Genomic DNA, 16,923 nt, shown 5'->3' with positions numbered 1-16,923 from the left:
GTGGATATTGAGTGAGAGAGTAATCGCAATTCGCAAGAGGTTGAGAAAGGAAGAGAAGGGGAAAAAAATGGTATATTTGTCGTGCCATTATACAGGAATTTAATAGTAGTAATATTAGTATTGGACCATTAATTATTGAGTAATGCAATAATGCTATATGTAACTTTAAGGGCTATATATAAGCATTAAAGATACTTTTAGAAATTGTATAAAATTAGGAATTCAAGACAAAAACACGCATAAATCAGTGTAATTAGCGATTAGATTTTTATATTTTTGAACTTTTTTACGATTTTCAAGTGTAAATTTAATGCTTATATGTAGCTCTAAGGATTATGTATAACATTTTTCATTATTTAATTGGTACGCAAGACATCTCAAAATCATAAAGTTGTGGAATTACCCTTTTTCTTTCCTTCCTCAAGAGTTTAACCCATTAATTTGAACCAGTTTGACTCGTGGTTCCCTTATTTTTAGGCCAAGTCTTGTGTATCAATCTCATTTTGCTTGTGTACCAATCTCATTTTTGGTCCCTTATATTGTGCTACGCAGTTAACACTTACAATGTTACTTGCACTGTGAGTCTGTGATTGTTAGTTGTTTTTGTTTGCTTTATTTCAAAAATGGATCAACACAAACATAAGCTAAAAGTGCAGGGAACTAAACATGAAATTAATTATTTAGAATGATATTCATGCAGCTATGAATTTGAAAATAACTGAACAAGAAATGATGCTGATGCATCTGAGATACATTATGAATTATACAATGTACAAACAAATTTAATACACTATTCTCTCGAAGGACTTTTTTATGTCAGTAAAATCAACCAGTGAAGATACCTGGAACTGCGTTCCTTCCACGACTGTCAGCTTGTCCCCCAGAGTTTTGAGTGATGCACAGATCCCAGATGTTTAGAAATATTCTTCAGTTGGCTGATTTTAGACCCAGCATTTAAATGGAACCAAGCTTCTTCCAAGTCTCCCAACAAATTTGAGAGTCAAGCAACGCAAATATTCACTGCCATAGTTCATCTAGTTCGAAAAACAGGCACGGCCACAGGCCCATCAGTCAGCATAAATACTGAAAACAGAGCTAAATACTTGGCTTCCAATACAATTAAAGCAAATTCCAATTTTGCATTTAACAGCAAGTCTAGAGTTAAATAAAACGAAGGGCAAAACTCAAACCACAAGACTATGAGATGTAACATTTTCTATCAGCAGGGACTTCCGAAACACTTGCTAACAATATAAAATGGTTGGAGAATAGCAAATCAACAGGAGATCAAAATTTAACTGTAGCAACTGATTGATTGAGACTTTGTAATAATGTATTATTTTGGCTGGGCGAATATCATTGCTCATCTCCTACAGACTTCATAGTCCCTAAATAGAGGTGAATTCAATATTCTGGAAAAAATAGAAACAATAATTCAGTTTCTTTTGCCTACAAAATACAAATAGAACAAGGTCTCAAGCTATAGGTTTATTGAGAGAGATTATAAGAAAAAAAATGGCCATCCCAAAAATAAAAGAATCCATGATGGGAAGAACTAGTTAGTCATATAACAAAGATGTATCCAAAGAGTTTCTGAAACCGTTTTCAAAATGGGAAATATAAATTGATGTTTCTCCTAACTACTAACAACATTCTAAAAGAAGCCCAAACTTTCAATCACCTAGAAAAATAACTTTTCTTTCCTTTTTTCCCCACTATTTTTCTTCGTCTCCTTTCACCTCTTTGGCAATTAACACCCATTATCATTGTCACTCTCCCACAGCACTTTTTCCCCATTATTTCTCTCTCTCTCTCTATTACCGTTGTCCCTCTCCCACAGCACAAATACCACCCAACAGGCCAGCACAACACAGGGTTTTGGGCACCACACTCTTCTGATTTAACACCTAAAAACTAAACTGTTTAAAGAAGAATGACTAGTAGGGACTACTAACATCAATTCAAATGGGATATGCTAGAATTCATTCAAAGCTATTAATAATAAAATAGTAAGATAGTTTATGCGACTCCATAGCTTACCATACCAAGACCCTAATGACTATCTAACTACCACACCAAGTTCACATAATATCTAATAAGATTTTCTCACAAGCAAAAAAAAGGTAGAAACATGGGTTAGAAAGTACAAATCACAACTAATGATAAGTTTAGATCACGCAAATAGTAGAAAAGTCAACTAAGTTTATGAGATAACTTGACAATCCACTTGGCTATGGATACTTCAGTATCAATAAAACAAGGGACTATCAACACTCATATACATACATGCATATCAAAGGAAAGCACCCTTGTCCAAATTAAATGTCCCAATCAAAATTAGGCTCACTCATAACCAAGTCACTGCATAGTCAAGCTTAGAATATTCCTTGACAGAATATCAAACCCTTTCCCAAATCTGGTATCATAATTTTCAGGTGAAAAAAACACACATGTTTGCAACACAAATGGAGAACACGCTTGAGGATGTCTTTGTCAAACTTAACACCATGATAAAAGTTTTTCTTCCAGAATAATAGACAATTTAATTTCCAAATTAATGAACCTGACATTTATATTTAATTTATATTTTCCGGATACTATATCTAACTAAAAATGGACATAAGACACCTCATTGTCCAGTTTATACTCTCTAAAATCACATGCCCAGCCCCAAACTATTCTCCCATTAATTTCTTCCTCTCTTACCAATGAGTGATCAATCTACCAAGAGATAACCATATAAATTGTAGTAAAAATGGCCTCTAAATATCGGGACTTCGCATCATTTGCAAAAAATAATCCTCATTATACAAAGTTGGGATTTTCAATACATGTTGCACCAAGCCACAAAATGGTTTCACTGAATTACCAAGGTGTCTGTATGAAATCACTTTTAAATCATGAATTCATGTGTGACTTCTTAAACCCCTTTAATCACTAATTTTGTACAAAAGCCATGTACATCAACCCAATTTGTATGCTAACAAATGATACACACCTTGAATCACGTAATGAGGTCTCCTAAAATGCTTCATTATCTTTAAATTGGAAAATTAATTAATCACATAATCTATCATCAAATATGGAATATGGCCCGACATACTACCAAAGTTAAAATTGGAATATAGTTCCTAAATGTATTAACATACTATTTGAGAAAGTGATTAGAAAAGGTAAACAGATCTATAAAGCTATAAAACTTAAACTATAACATAACACTTTTTACTTATCGATTATAAATTATTTCAATTAGTTTGTCCGTTTACCTAGTCCAATATTTTTCTTAAAGTGCGTGCTAAAATGGTGTTTTGAACGTAAATATAACAAAAGAAATATTATTCCAAAAATTAACTTCATAACTATGGCTTGGGTGCACCCTGTACTTTTCTTAGTGGCCAAAACACCACAAACTAATGACTTGGGTGCAAAGCGCACCTTTAGTGAGTTTTCCGGCCACCATTCCCACCGGTAAATTTTTCTTATTTGCGTGCCGAAAAATGTCACATAAAGGTTTCGGGGGTTTCTTGTCAGACACATCTCAATATGATTTTTTTTTAAAAATTATTACTTTAAGTGGCTGCTACATTGATACACGGAACGTGCCCCGAAACTCGGAACTTGTTCGCTCTGGTTCGTGTTTGACAGAGTACACATTTATAGGCGAAAGAAACTTCTATTTTTTTGAGTTTTTTAGATTTAATTAAAGCATCAAGTTCCTTTAATGGAGGAAAATGAAGAAAGAAATGAGTAGAAGGAAGAAGAAGGTCATTGACAGCTCTAATGAGTAAAATAACCCTAACCTAATTTTTAAAGCAAAAAGGTGGACCCCTCCCTTTTTATCATTTATTTTTATTATTATTCCTAGTTTTATAGCAGCCATTTTATTAGATCAAATCTAAGCCATTCATTTATTATGAGTTTCTGACTAATCTAAACAATAAACATTTTAGCTTAAAAAAATTTGACAAATGAAAAAAAAAATATATGTTCTTTGGATTTTTCCTTCAGTACTTTGCTTCATACCTCTCTCCTCGGTAACCCTTCTTGTTCAAATTGTTCCCAAAAACAATTAGGTAGAGCGGTTAAACAAGTCATGTCGTGTCGTGTCGGGTTCATGACAATATTAAACGGGTTAATAAACCTTGACCCAAACCTAACCTGGTAACCTTTAACCCACTTACTCTATTAATTCATACAAGACATTATACAGTTTAGTATTTAATAAACTAATTAATATTTATACTTTAAATTAAAATAAACATATTTTATTTTATAAAACTAAAGAAAAAAACACACACTAGAAGGTAAGGGTTAGTTGCGTAAGAATTGAGGGTGGGTACTAAGGGTAAGTCAAGACTATAAAAGACTTTAGAGTGAAAGAGTAGTAAAATTTGTCGGCCTAACCAAAAATTTTACCCTCTAAAAGTTTTTACTTAAATATTAATACTACCAAATTATGTAATTAGGAGGGTTAGTAAGATTGGCATAAAAAAATTCAATTATTAACATCATATGAAATGGAGGTAGTAATAAACAATGTAAGCTATGAAAACTGTGTGCTCGATTTATAAAGGCTCGTGAAACAATTCGCTTATGTTCGCTTAAAAGCTTACCTATATTTGATTTTTAGGGTAGGAATAAGACTTGCCTAAGCTCTAAAAGTTTTTATTAAAATATTTATATTCCAAAATTATGTAGTTAGGAGGGTTAGTAAGATTGGCATAAAAAAATCCAATTATAAACATAATATGAAATGAAGGTAGTAATAAACAATTTAAGCTATGAATTGCGCTCGATTTATATAGGCTCGCGAAACAATTCACTTATAAGCTTACCTTATTTGATTTTAGGGTAGGAATAAGACTTGCCTAATAAAAACCAATTTTAGAAATAGCTAGCTGTTAAAACTTTGTTTTTTTTTTTCGAAAGAAACGAACTTTAAACCCCAAATAGTTTGGGTATACAAAACATCCATTTATAGGCCCCACTTTTCGATTTTATGTCTAAATACTAAAAGCAAAAGCACATTATGCCCTTAATACCCTAAGTTGATAGTTAAACTTTCATTCCCAAATTTATAATATCCCAAACTTTATAAGCCATAGTTTCTAAATTTACAAAACCAAATCACCCAAATTTATGAGCCCTAAGGCTATGTCATTTTCCATTGTTTGGTTAGCAAAGGGATGGAAAATAATTTTCCCAAAGGTGGAAAATAGTTCTCACAGGAGTAGAAAATGTTTTCCTTCTAAAGGAAGATATGCCACATTTTCCTACCTGCTCCTTACATCTCATACCTCTCCTCTCGTCCATCTTCTCCCTTCCACTCCTATTTTCCCTTATATATAATTTTTCTCGTAAGGAAACAAACAAAGGAATACTAATTTTACAATTGTGCTTTTCCCTTAGAATTATTTTCCATGGAAAATTATTTTAACCAATAAGTCATTTTCCATTAAAACAAAAATGAGCTTTATTCCAAAATTAATAAAACCTAATTCTATTATAGCTTCATACCATAATTCAATCCCTAATTCCCATAATTATAAACCCCCAATAGCAACATTTAATCCTAAGTTGGTTTAAAAACACTAAACCCATAAATAGGTTTTTAAATCCTATAAATTGATTCAAGAACCCTAAAGGTATACATCTATTCAAGAACCCTAATTCCCAAAATTAAAACCCTAATCCTCCAAATTTGATAATCAACTTTCTAAATATATTAATTTGAAAGCCTAGGATTAATGAACCAAATATTGTAATTGCAAGTCATTGAAATTTCAAGTCTTTTCATTTAAAATTTGCTTTGAATTATCGTGATCAAGGGTATAACATGAATGAATTAAACATGAATTGAGAGGGGGGGCTACAAATGGAAATTTTAAACGGAACCGATAATAGGTATCACTAACAAAAATTTTGGGGTTCTTAGCGTGGTTGTTTCAAAATACAAAAAATATATATATATATATATTAAAAGATAATAATTCCAAAAATGGTATTATTATAATAAATACTACCTTGTTTCATAGACTTTGGTGTATTATTAGTGAGATTTAAAAATATTTCAAAGCTACAAATAATATGAAACATAGGTCTTAGGTAGTTTCTGACAAAAAAATTTACTTATTTAAAAATTCCTTATTTGCTCTCACATCATCATGCAGCCTCCTAAAATATTGTACACTACCTTCATGTTACAATAATAAAATAACAAAGGAAGTAGCAAATACCACTATCATATTTAGAATACATATTGTTCATAGCACATCCTAACATTAAGGTTAGAAAATCAATAAAAATCTTTTTTTTTTTTTACTTTTTTTATACATTCTTAAAAATCAAAAATTGTATGATTTGTATCATATTAATTTACTTTAGGAGATATAGTACTACTACGCAAACTTGTTAATACAATTGACAATTTCAAAAAATTTAAAAATATTTATATTAAGAGCATGTATATTTAGATTTATGCTACTTAAAATTCCACCTTGCTTGTACATATAGGCTTGCTTATCAAAAGCTAGTTTAATTTTGATCTAGATCAAGTTGAGGTCGAATTTAAACTAGCATGAGCTAAGCTAAAAGAAGCAAATTGAAAGATTGATTAAGCTCGCGATCACATGTATTACTTATTAAGTTGACTCCTACAACTCTACAAGCTCGCTCAAGTAGTAACATCCTTAACCTTAGTGCTTTTAATACATAGAACCCATCTTTTAAAACAATGATAAAATAATTAGAAGGAAAGTTGATGCCTTGATGGACTAATACTTCCCAATCTACATATTACTCAAGTAGACGTGAATGGGGGATCCCTCTTATCCCAAACGAACCGATTTCCTCCAAATCTACAACCGAAAAACAAAAAATCACTACTCTATCCAAAATTAAATTTTACATTTTTCCTTTTCATCATTCTCAATTATGTTTTTATACTTCCTTAATTATTTTAACATGTCTCTCTTCACCACTAAAATGTTAAAGACTCACTCTCTCTCACGTGTACTTCAAAAGAATCTCACTATTTTCTATCACATCTAGTTGTTAAATAAAATAATACCCAATTGTCTTCTTTCACATCTACTTATCCAACAAAATAACGATAGAAAACACGTTATCACGAAAAACTATGTGTCATGATAAGTGTAAACATAGGTCTAGGACGAAAGGAGTAGTCTTTAATAAAGTCTATTAACATTCTATTTTTTAACATAAAAACTTAACTAAAATTACTAAAATCTTACGTACAAGATTCTATGGGTTCTTTCTTATTTTGTGTTATTTAATCATTCATAATTTCAACTCTTTATTTTTACATTTTTTTTAATATACTTCACTTTAATATTTAGGTAATTGTTCTTATTCTTGTACAACCATTATTAGTTCTTTTATTATTAAATTATTGTAAAAATTCAATTTTCAATCAAAACTACAACAACATGAATTAGAATGGTTGTCCATATAATATATTCGCCCTAATAATTTAGGCAATGTTTAGTTCATCTTATTTTTTCTGATATGATCTTCACTTATTTTTTTCTAAACTGATCTAATTGCCCAATTTGACTAAATTTTGACCTTATATAATCCATAAGGAAAAAAATATCAAAAGGGGTCTTATTAAATTTGCATTACTTTTAAAATATTTCGTATACAATTTTCATTTTTTTTTATATTACAAAATTAAAGATATTGCGACGAAAAATCGCACATTTATCGATAAAGTAGATCTTAACCTTTTTTATTAATCTAATATAAGTAATTGTAATAAAGTGCTTGAATACGGTGAACTAAACGTAGCCTTGCTTGTATTAATGACGTGCATTTCACAGTTTCTATTCTTTCTAACAGTGTAATTTATTGAAGCAAACAAAGGAGATCAAGTTAAAAGAACTTCCCAACATGTGTTGTAAGAATGGATGCATATATAGGCATAAGTCAAACAAGTAACTAGTTCAATAGGTACTTTCCAAGAAACAACACCAAAATGGTACACCAAAACAAAGACAAAAGGAGCCCATTCATGCCTTGCGCTACACCTTGAATTTTTTTTTAATGTGAATAAGACCAAACAATTTACATTCATTTCACAATAATAAGTTGAATTAAAGTTCAATTGAAAGAATAAAACAATGTGTTAGTAATTACAGATGAGTCATCCAAAAGCTTATAAAAATCTTAAATTCAACAGAAGGTCCTAGCATGGAAATATACTATTATTGGATTCAACACACTCTGCCTATCCCAAGTAATTGTCCTCCTTTATCTTATGATCAACCATACTCTATACTTCTATAACCTGCTTTGGTCAATAATTGAATACTAATTCAACCAATTTCCCCTTTCCCACCATACTAGCATAGGTTGTGTTAAACCCTATTCAATAATAACACTCCTTAATATTAACAGAAAGTTATGGGCATTATTATATTTAAGACAGGGGTTATTATAACTAATAGGCAAACATAGATCAAAAATTTAAAAAGTACCTGTATTTCATTTGACAATCACTCCAATTCAGATGCATCCTCAGATTCAGACAAAGGTAAAAGAGTGCAGACCCCTAGCATGTGACCATTAAGACAAACATAATACTCAATTGCATCTTCATAAGCTCCCAACCTGCAACTGGCACTCTGTGGTATCATTTTTGCTTCTTGCATACTCCACAATTTTGCTTTACAATAAGGGCATGCTTCTGTAGGGTGTAGTTGTGCTTTTCTCTTGATAAGCAACTTGCGAACTTTGGACATAGAAAAGGACTTAAACATACCCCGAAAAAATCCAATATCCCCATCTTCCCCTTGGTCAAGATGTTCACAGGGATCAGAGACATATAACACATCCGATCTGCACTGTGGCAAAAGAAAACTCTTTCCTGATGTTCGAGAAAAACGGGTTCTGTATACAAAATGACCAGGTATATGAATGTTATTAAACAAGCCACCTTTGCTACAACCTGAACAATAGATAAGCAATTTCCCAAGCGCCCTCCAGCTCCCATCAACACTATGACTACCACTAGAATGCAGATCGATCATCATCTTAGGCGCTCTCGTCTTACAAAACTCTTTCCACAACACTCTCTTTGCAAAATCATCAAACCATTTACAAGCACAAGAGAACGCTGCAATCAATTTAGGGTTCCAATTTAACTGCTGGAAAACAAGGAGGATCACATCTTCTGTTATATGCCCTTTCATACAAGCACAGCTTGCTGAATGCATACACCGATACTGCTTCGATAAAGGCATTTCTTCCGAACCAACCTGCAACATACGAAAAAACACGAATTTGGAATCTATAAACAGCACCCAATAAATCTAACGAATGCGAGAAATAGGCCCGTCCCTGAGTCAGAGCACGAGGGACGACCGCCCTGTGTTCGGGTAATAAAGGTCCATTTTCATAGTTACGTCCTAACATTAAAGGTATATAATCAAAAACCTAAAACAAATAAACAATCGAATTCGACTCAATTATCAAATTAGGCACCAATAATCACATAAAATTCTTCCCAATATCATCGCAAATTCCGCACAGAAAAATTCTACTAACAAAATCACTTGCTAAGATTTTTCATAACTGAGTAATCATAACCAACAATTCAATATTCCGCCTTAGAAGAATCCTAAATTGACTATACTGACAATTTAAATCGACGATTTTGTAAAATTAAACCCTAGATTGTAAAATTGAAATTCGATGATTTTAAGAAAGAAAAAATTCATACCTCAAAAATTGTTTCAATGGAGGAGAAGAAGCTCAGAAGTCGCTTCAATGGAGAATTCAGAGTACGCTTCAATGGTGGTGTTGGTGGGGTGGGATGCAACGTAAAAGTGAAAAAGGGGGAAAATGCAAACAACGGAGGAAAATAAAAGCATAAGTACTCCGTAATGTCCGTATATCTTAATAAAATCAAACGGTGAGTAAGTGAGTACATTCTCATTTCGCCATTAGCTTGTTTAGTACTTTAGTTCACCTTAATTTTGTTTATTTAATTTAATTTAATTTGAATTGATTAGATCTGATATAATTTGATCAGATTTGATAGTCGAATTTGAATTGTACGAAAAGTTTTAAAGGAAAAAAAAAATCAAATAAGGTCATTGTTAGATTAGTATAACTTGATAAACCTTGTGTGATGCACGACATAAAAAATTTCTTTGAAATAATATTTATTTTACATATGAGAAAATTCAAATTTATACCCATGATAAACAAAAGTTGTTTATCTAGGCCTATATTCTTCATTTCCCAATTAAAAGTGAGGGCACAGTTGTCATTTGCTAATAGACATTTGACAAACGTTAAAATTTGCAATTGACCATGGTAACCGACCCGCACTACTCTGTACATCATCTTCCTCATCCTTCAATCCATAATTACAAAAACCAAAAATAGTTTTATCTCCTTTCTGCAAAATTACTATGAGGTTCAATGATGGGAAATGGAAATCTCATAGGTTCAAAAGGTAATCAAAGCTTAATTTCAAGCTTTCAATGGAGAAAACTATGGAGGAAGGGAAGCTCACTTACCCTTTGGGGTTCACCATGCCCTAAATTACTCCATTTCTCTTAGGGTTTTCGTTTCAATTTGGCGGCGAAGCCGCCATCAATGTCGGTGTCGGTACGATGGTCGATTTGCACGAAGAAGATTTTATGTGATGAGTTTCTTTATGGAACACGATAGCAAAATCAAGAAAAAAAATGTTAACTTGGGTTAGTTCACCAAACGTCGTCAACGACCTCCGTTATTGATAATAGGACCCACATTTATTACTTTTTGCAAGTTTATCATATTTTATTTTTCTTCTGTTGGGATAAACTTGTTTTGTTTATGTGGGAGATTAATAGGGGTTTGCTCTTTTACATATGCCTCTCGTATGAGATAAATTATAAAAACATAATCATTAACTGCAATGCTATTTAGATCTAACTAATTTTGAAAAAGTGTATAAATTTAAGTAAATTATGCAATACGAAGTACCGGGAGTAAATATATTTTGAAACCAAATAGTAACTCATAAATTCATCATAATATAATATAATAAAATAATAATTTTTTTTAAAAAAACTGTTGTAATAAGTTAAGGTAAAAATATAAAAATAAAAATAAAATATGATGTCACCAATTAATTTAGGCGGGAAAAATTTTACCTCAACTTGACATGTGTACAATTTGAAAAAGTGATAATGTCAGCGATTGTTGTTTTAGTTTATTTATAGATAGATGTGTATTTTATGTAATTTTTTGGAAAATTTCACTTTTGCTACTCATCTAAAATTTTATTTTATTTTAATACCAACAAAAGTTACAACATATAACTTTTGCTACCACTTAACATAAACCATTTGATTTCCGTTAAGTGGGGTCCATTATCTCATTAAACAATGGTTTAATTTATTAAAAAATAATTTAATAAGGTTTTTTTTAAAAAAAAGAAAAATTTATATATAAAAAAAAAGTTAATGTCTTGTTGTCAGCCACCCCTCCCCCTGCCGACTGCCAGCGGCCAAATGATCCCCCGGCGTCCAAGACCACACCCCCCTCCCTTTCTCCCACCCACGCTGCCCATCTCCCTCCCCTTTCCTACTCTTGGCTGCCCACACTCCCATCCCGACACCACCCTTTCTCCCCTTCCCTCAAAACGACCCTAAATAGTTTTAAGGTCCAATTTTTTTTCTCTCTCCTCAGATCATACAACAACATCAACGATAGCTTCAGGAGCGCTCGCGATGGCGGTGTTTGAGGTGACTGCGGTGGTCGTAGCGGCTTTGGTGTCCGCTGTGGTGGTTTCGGTGCATCTCCAAAAGTCGTCGGTATTCCTTCTATCTTTCTTTGTAATTACTTGATTTTTGCGTGAGGTGGCAGGGGAGAATTGATTGAGCGGACTGCTATGAAAGGTGGTGTTGGTCAGTGGTGGTTTGAGGTGATGTGAACGGTGGTGGTTGGGGCACTGTTGTTAGGTGTGTGAAGTTACGGCAGCTGTTGCACGTGGTTAATTGAAATGTTGTATAAGGAAGGAGGTGGGCAGCGTGGGTAGGGGAAAGAGAGGGGGTGGGGTCGTCGGCGCCGGGGGATCGTTTGGCCGCTGGTAGTTGGCACGGGGAGGGGTGGCTGATAATGAAGCACCGGTAGGGATGGTGGTTGATTGGGGCTGTTGTTGATAAGGCGTAGTTGTTGGTGGTTGATTGATTGGTGGGTTGAATAGGGAGCAAGGGTGCTGGAAGGAGGGAGGGGTTGCTTGAAGGTGGCTGGACGGTGGCTAGCCCCACTGTAGGTGTCATTTGAAGTGCGCCTACATTAAGCATGTGTAAATATGCTTGGCACTCATAGGAAGTGGGAATTGACATTACGATTATGGACAAGAAAAGTAGGGAGCCGCCAACAAGTTTTTAAGGAACTTGTAAACCGTTCACGGATCATAAAAGGCAACCACGAATAAAGGGACAACGATAGGCAACAACGATTGACCCGTGAAGGTTACACCCCATTTATAATCCATGAGATTACTAACTCCATATGGTTCGGAACCACGAAAAGAGGATCGGGGATGATGGTACGACGTGAGTCATAAAGTCACATTCGTCCGTATTGGCCTCAAATACACGAAAGGAGGATCGGGGATGATGGAATCACCGCAAATACAACCCAAAACCCCACCTCAATCGCTGAATTGGAGCTTGTGGCAGCGTTATGGGTTGAATTGGAGCTTGTGGCTGCGATTTATGGAGCTGCGACATCACGGTGGCTGAGTTGGGGTAATTGCGGAGTTAGTGCAGTGGTGGACTGGTGGTTGTTATGGGGTATGTTGGGCGAATTTGGAGGTGGTGTGGTGGTTGATTAATGCGGCAACAAATGATTTAAAGGTGGTGTTGTGGGGTTGTTGGTGTGGCTTGGCATATCCCGGGAGTTAAGAGGGGTTGTGATTGGTGGCGATTTGGTGGGTGTGGGTTTAGTGGTGGTTGGTTTGGAGAGACCGTACCGGAGAAACGATTTGGTGGTGATTGGTGAATTTGGTGGGAGGGAATCAAGGAGGGCGGCTGGCCGGCTGGGTCTGGTCGTTCTGGCGGACAGCTGGGTCTGGCTGGTCGGCGGTGGCTAGTCCGGCGAGGGAAAGGAGCTCTGACAGAGTGGCAGGGGAAGGAAGAAGAAGAGGGGTTTTTTTTTTAAAATTCTTTAATTTTTTAAACAATTCTTTAATTTTTTTTAAAACCCAATTAAAATGTGGCACGTGTCAAATTACCTTTTAAAACAGGTTACCAATTCAAAAAACCGGTCATTAAATGAAAAAGGTTCATTTTGGGAAGATAGGGTTACAAGGTGGGATTATTTCTGGAATTCAAAAAGGTAGGATTATTTTGAGCAGATGGGCGAAAGGTGGGATTATTCTTTTCAATTTTTCCTTAAATTAATTAATTATTCACATTCCACGCGTTCCTTTAAATTGCTACATCATGAATAAATTGTTAGTAACTTCAATAAAAATAAATCAAATGAAAACTAAATTAAATAAATGTAGATTTGATTTGGTCCAAACCCTCAGTTATTTGTACCTTTCACGCCTTGGTTTAAGGAAGGAACCTCGGGTTAATTATGGACTCCTTGGAGTGCTTATGGAAAGAATGGTGTAATTAGAAATATAGGTTTAAGGCTTAGAATATGAGGGAGAGAGAAGAGAATGATTTTTGGTGTAAATGAGAGAAAAGAGAGAAGGATTTTATCAAGCTTGTTCATGATTGATAAAAGGGGAGAAATGACCTTTATTTATAGAGAAAAAAAGAAGGGTCGAAAAAACAAGATAAGATCCGAATTAAATCGGAATAAAACTCGATAGACTATAGTTTTTGTGGTTTTTGTTTTTATCATATCTTTTGATCCAGAAATTAGAATAAGATAAATAAGATATCGTTGGAAAGCTCTTGAAGTCTACTTTCTAATCCAATTAGAATCAGATTAAAATATTTTGTTGAATAAAAGATATAGCCAAAATAGTGAGACGGTGTCAGTTTTGGATAGAGTTTGATATTTTATTCATATATTTTCCGTTATAGCTCGGAATTGATATTATAATATATCATTGGAAAGATAATTTCAAGGAATATCCAACCATATAAAATTTGGATAAAAACTATGAGGCACTGTAGGCGTCGTTCGATGTGCGCCTACGTTAAAGCATGTGTGAATATGCTTGGCACTCATAGGAAGTGGGAATTGACATAATACGATTAGGGACAAGGAAAGTAGGGAGGCCCCAACAAGTTTTTAAGGAACTTGTAAACCGTTCACGGATCATAAAAGGAAACCACAATAAAGGGACAACGAAGGCAACAACAATTGACCCGTGAAGGTTACACCCCATTCATAATCCATGAGATTACTAACTCCATATGGTTCAGAACCACGAAAGGAGGATCGGGGATGATGGTACGAAGTGAGTCATGGAGTCACATTCGCCCGTATTGGCCTATACTCGATTCTTATAGTGAAAAGTGATTCTTGAGATCTCAAAGGCATACAAACAAAATATTTAATTTGCTCCAAACTATTATTAGGCTAAATTGGTTAAATATTAATGCAACACATAATTCTAAAATATTTGTGATCACTTGAATTAAATAACAAGATTAAAAAGGAACCTAAACCAGTTGTCCAAATTATCTAATTAGGCGTGATTTTCAATTACATATTCCCTTTAAACATGCAATATGGTGATCGATAAAAAATATAATAGAATTAACATTAATATTGGAAGAAATTTAACAATAATAATGTTAGTCAAATCAAATATAAATTATAAACCTAATCATGATACTAGCAACAAGAATAAAAATAAGAGTAATTAAGTGATTAATTACTCACTTTTCGCGTTTCCTTGAATTGCTACATCATGAATAAACTGTTAGTAACTTCAATAAAAATATAAATCAAATTAAAACAATTAAATTAAATAAAAAAGTAGATTTGATTTGGTCCAAACCCTCAGTTAATTATAACTTTCACGCCTTGGTTTAAATATAGAATTTCGGGTATTGTATGGACTCTTTGGAGTGCTTAGGGGGATTATTATAGAAGAATAGGGAGGCTAGTGTTTAGGCTAAAGAGGGAGGAGAGAATTATTTGATGTTCAAGCTTGTTGATGATTGGAAAAGGGGTGATATGACCTCTATTTATAGAGAAAAAAAAGAAGGGTCGAAGAATTAAGATAAGATCCGAATTAAATCGGAATAAAACTCGATAGACTGCAGTTTTTGCGGTTTTTGTTTTTATCATATCTTTTGATCCAGAAATTGGAATAAGATGAATAAGATATCGTTGGAATGCTCTTGAATTCTACTTTCTAACTCAATTAGAATCAAATTAAAATATTTTATATAATAAAAGATATGGCCGAAATAGTGAGACGGTGTTAGTTTTGGTTAGAATTTGATATTTTATTCATATCTTTTCCATTATAACTCGGAATTGATATTATAATATATCATTGGAAAGATAATTTCAAGGGCTATCCAACCATATAAATTTGGATAAAAACTATATGGCACGAAAATAATATCTGTCTATCTTTGAATGTCTTTCAATTCGAATAAAATTAGGACTTTCAAAAAAAGGAGTTTTATTCAATTTCAAACTTTTTAATATTATCTTTTCAAAAAGGATAATTAGGATCTTTTAGAAACTTATAGAAGTTAATAAATAATCCTAATTGGTTTAGGAATTGGATTAAATCATTTGGACCCTCCACATGATCATTGGGTCCTAGGTAAGGTGGGCTTAGGTTCGGTTTGGGCTCAGTTTAATATTTTGGCCATAACTTATTCGTTATAACTCGGATTTGGGCTTATAATATATCGTTGAAAAGCTATTTTAAAGCCACATCCAACTATTCAATCATTGGACCCAGATTATGGACCAAATTAAACCGGATTAAACGTTTTTATAAAAAGGACACGAAATGAATTATTTTAAAGGACACGAAATGAATTATTTTGGGTTTAAAGACACGAAAAGAGGAAAATAAGTTATGGTTTGAGGAAATGGGCTAGAAGTTGGGTTGGTTTATGAAATGAAAATATGGATTTAAGCACTCCAATATCAAATACTCAACCCGACCAATAATGGCACTGAAAGGTTGTTCATCATCGGGTTTGGTTTTGGGGAGACATTTTTAGGTGTCTACAGGCACGAAAATAATATATGTCTATCTTTGAACGTCTTTCAATTCGAATAGAATTAGGACTTTCAAAAAAAGAAAAGTTTTATTTAATTTCAAACTCTTTAATCTTATCTTTTCAAAAAGGATAATTAAGATCTTTTAGAAACTTATAGAAGCTTTAAATTAATCCTAATTGGTTTAGGAATGAGATTAAATAATTTGGACCCTCCACATGATCATTGGGTCGTAGGTAAGGTGGGCTTAGGTTCGGTTTGGGCTCGGCTTAATATTTTAGCCATAACTTATTCGTTATAACTCGGATTTGGGCTTACAATATATCGTTGGAAAGCTCTTTTCAAACCCCGTCCAATTATTAAATCATTGGTCCCAGATTATGGACCAAAATAAACTGGATTAAATATTTTTATAAAAAGGACACGAAATGAATTATTTGCGTTTAAAGGCACGAAAAGAGGAAAATAAGTTATGGTTTGGGGAAATGGGCGAAAAGTTGAGTTGGTTTAAGAAATTAAAATATGGATTTAAGTACTCCAAGATTAAATACTCAACCCGACCAATAATGGCGATGAAAGGTTGTTCGTCATTGGGTTTGGTTTTGGGGAGACATTTTTAGGTGTCTACAGAAGCCCCCATTTGACTGAGTTTGTAGAAACGTTAGTTTCGAAAACGATAGTCAAAGTAGTCAATAGGTACGGGGAATGATTTAAGATGTTCTGCGATCCTAAATCACTTTG

The 16,923-nt window shown here is 33.5% G+C and overlaps 1 protein-coding gene across 1 annotated transcript; it reads right to left on the bottom strand.

The window, feature by feature from the left end:
* Nucleotides 1-622: 622 nt before the first annotated feature.
* On the bottom strand, nt 623-10,042 carry LOC110734217 (EID1-like F-box protein 2). Its single transcript, XM_021914278.1, has 3 exons — nt 9,743-10,042; nt 8,499-9,278; nt 623-1,034 (listed from the first exon to the last, which is right to left on the bottom strand). Exons 1-2 carry the CDS (start codon nt 9,956-9,958, stop codon nt 8,517-8,519), a joined length of 978 nt encoding a protein of 325 aa, XP_021769970.1. The 5' UTR covers nt 9,959-10,042; the 3' UTR covers nt 623-1,034; nt 8,499-8,516.
* Nucleotides 10,043-16,923: the final 6,881 nt, after the last annotated feature.

This window comes from Chenopodium quinoa, unplaced genomic scaffold (assembly GCF_001683475.1).
Source record: "Chenopodium quinoa cultivar QQ74 unplaced genomic scaffold, ASM168347v1, whole genome shotgun sequence".
Taxonomy (NCBI): Eukaryota; Viridiplantae; Streptophyta; class Magnoliopsida; order Caryophyllales; family Amaranthaceae; genus Chenopodium; species Chenopodium quinoa.
Note: the sequence above shows the minus strand (reverse complement) of the source record. Positions and strands in the feature narration are given on the sequence as shown.

Coding starts and splice junctions, on each gene's coding strand:
- LOC110734217 (XM_021914278.1), bottom strand. CDS start 9,958: ATGAGAATGTACTCACTTACTCACCGTTTGATTTTATTAAGATATACG. Junction 9,279..9,742: donor CCATTGAAACAATTTTTGAG/GTATGAATTTTT, acceptor CGTATGTTGCAG/GTTGGTTCGGAAGAAATGCC.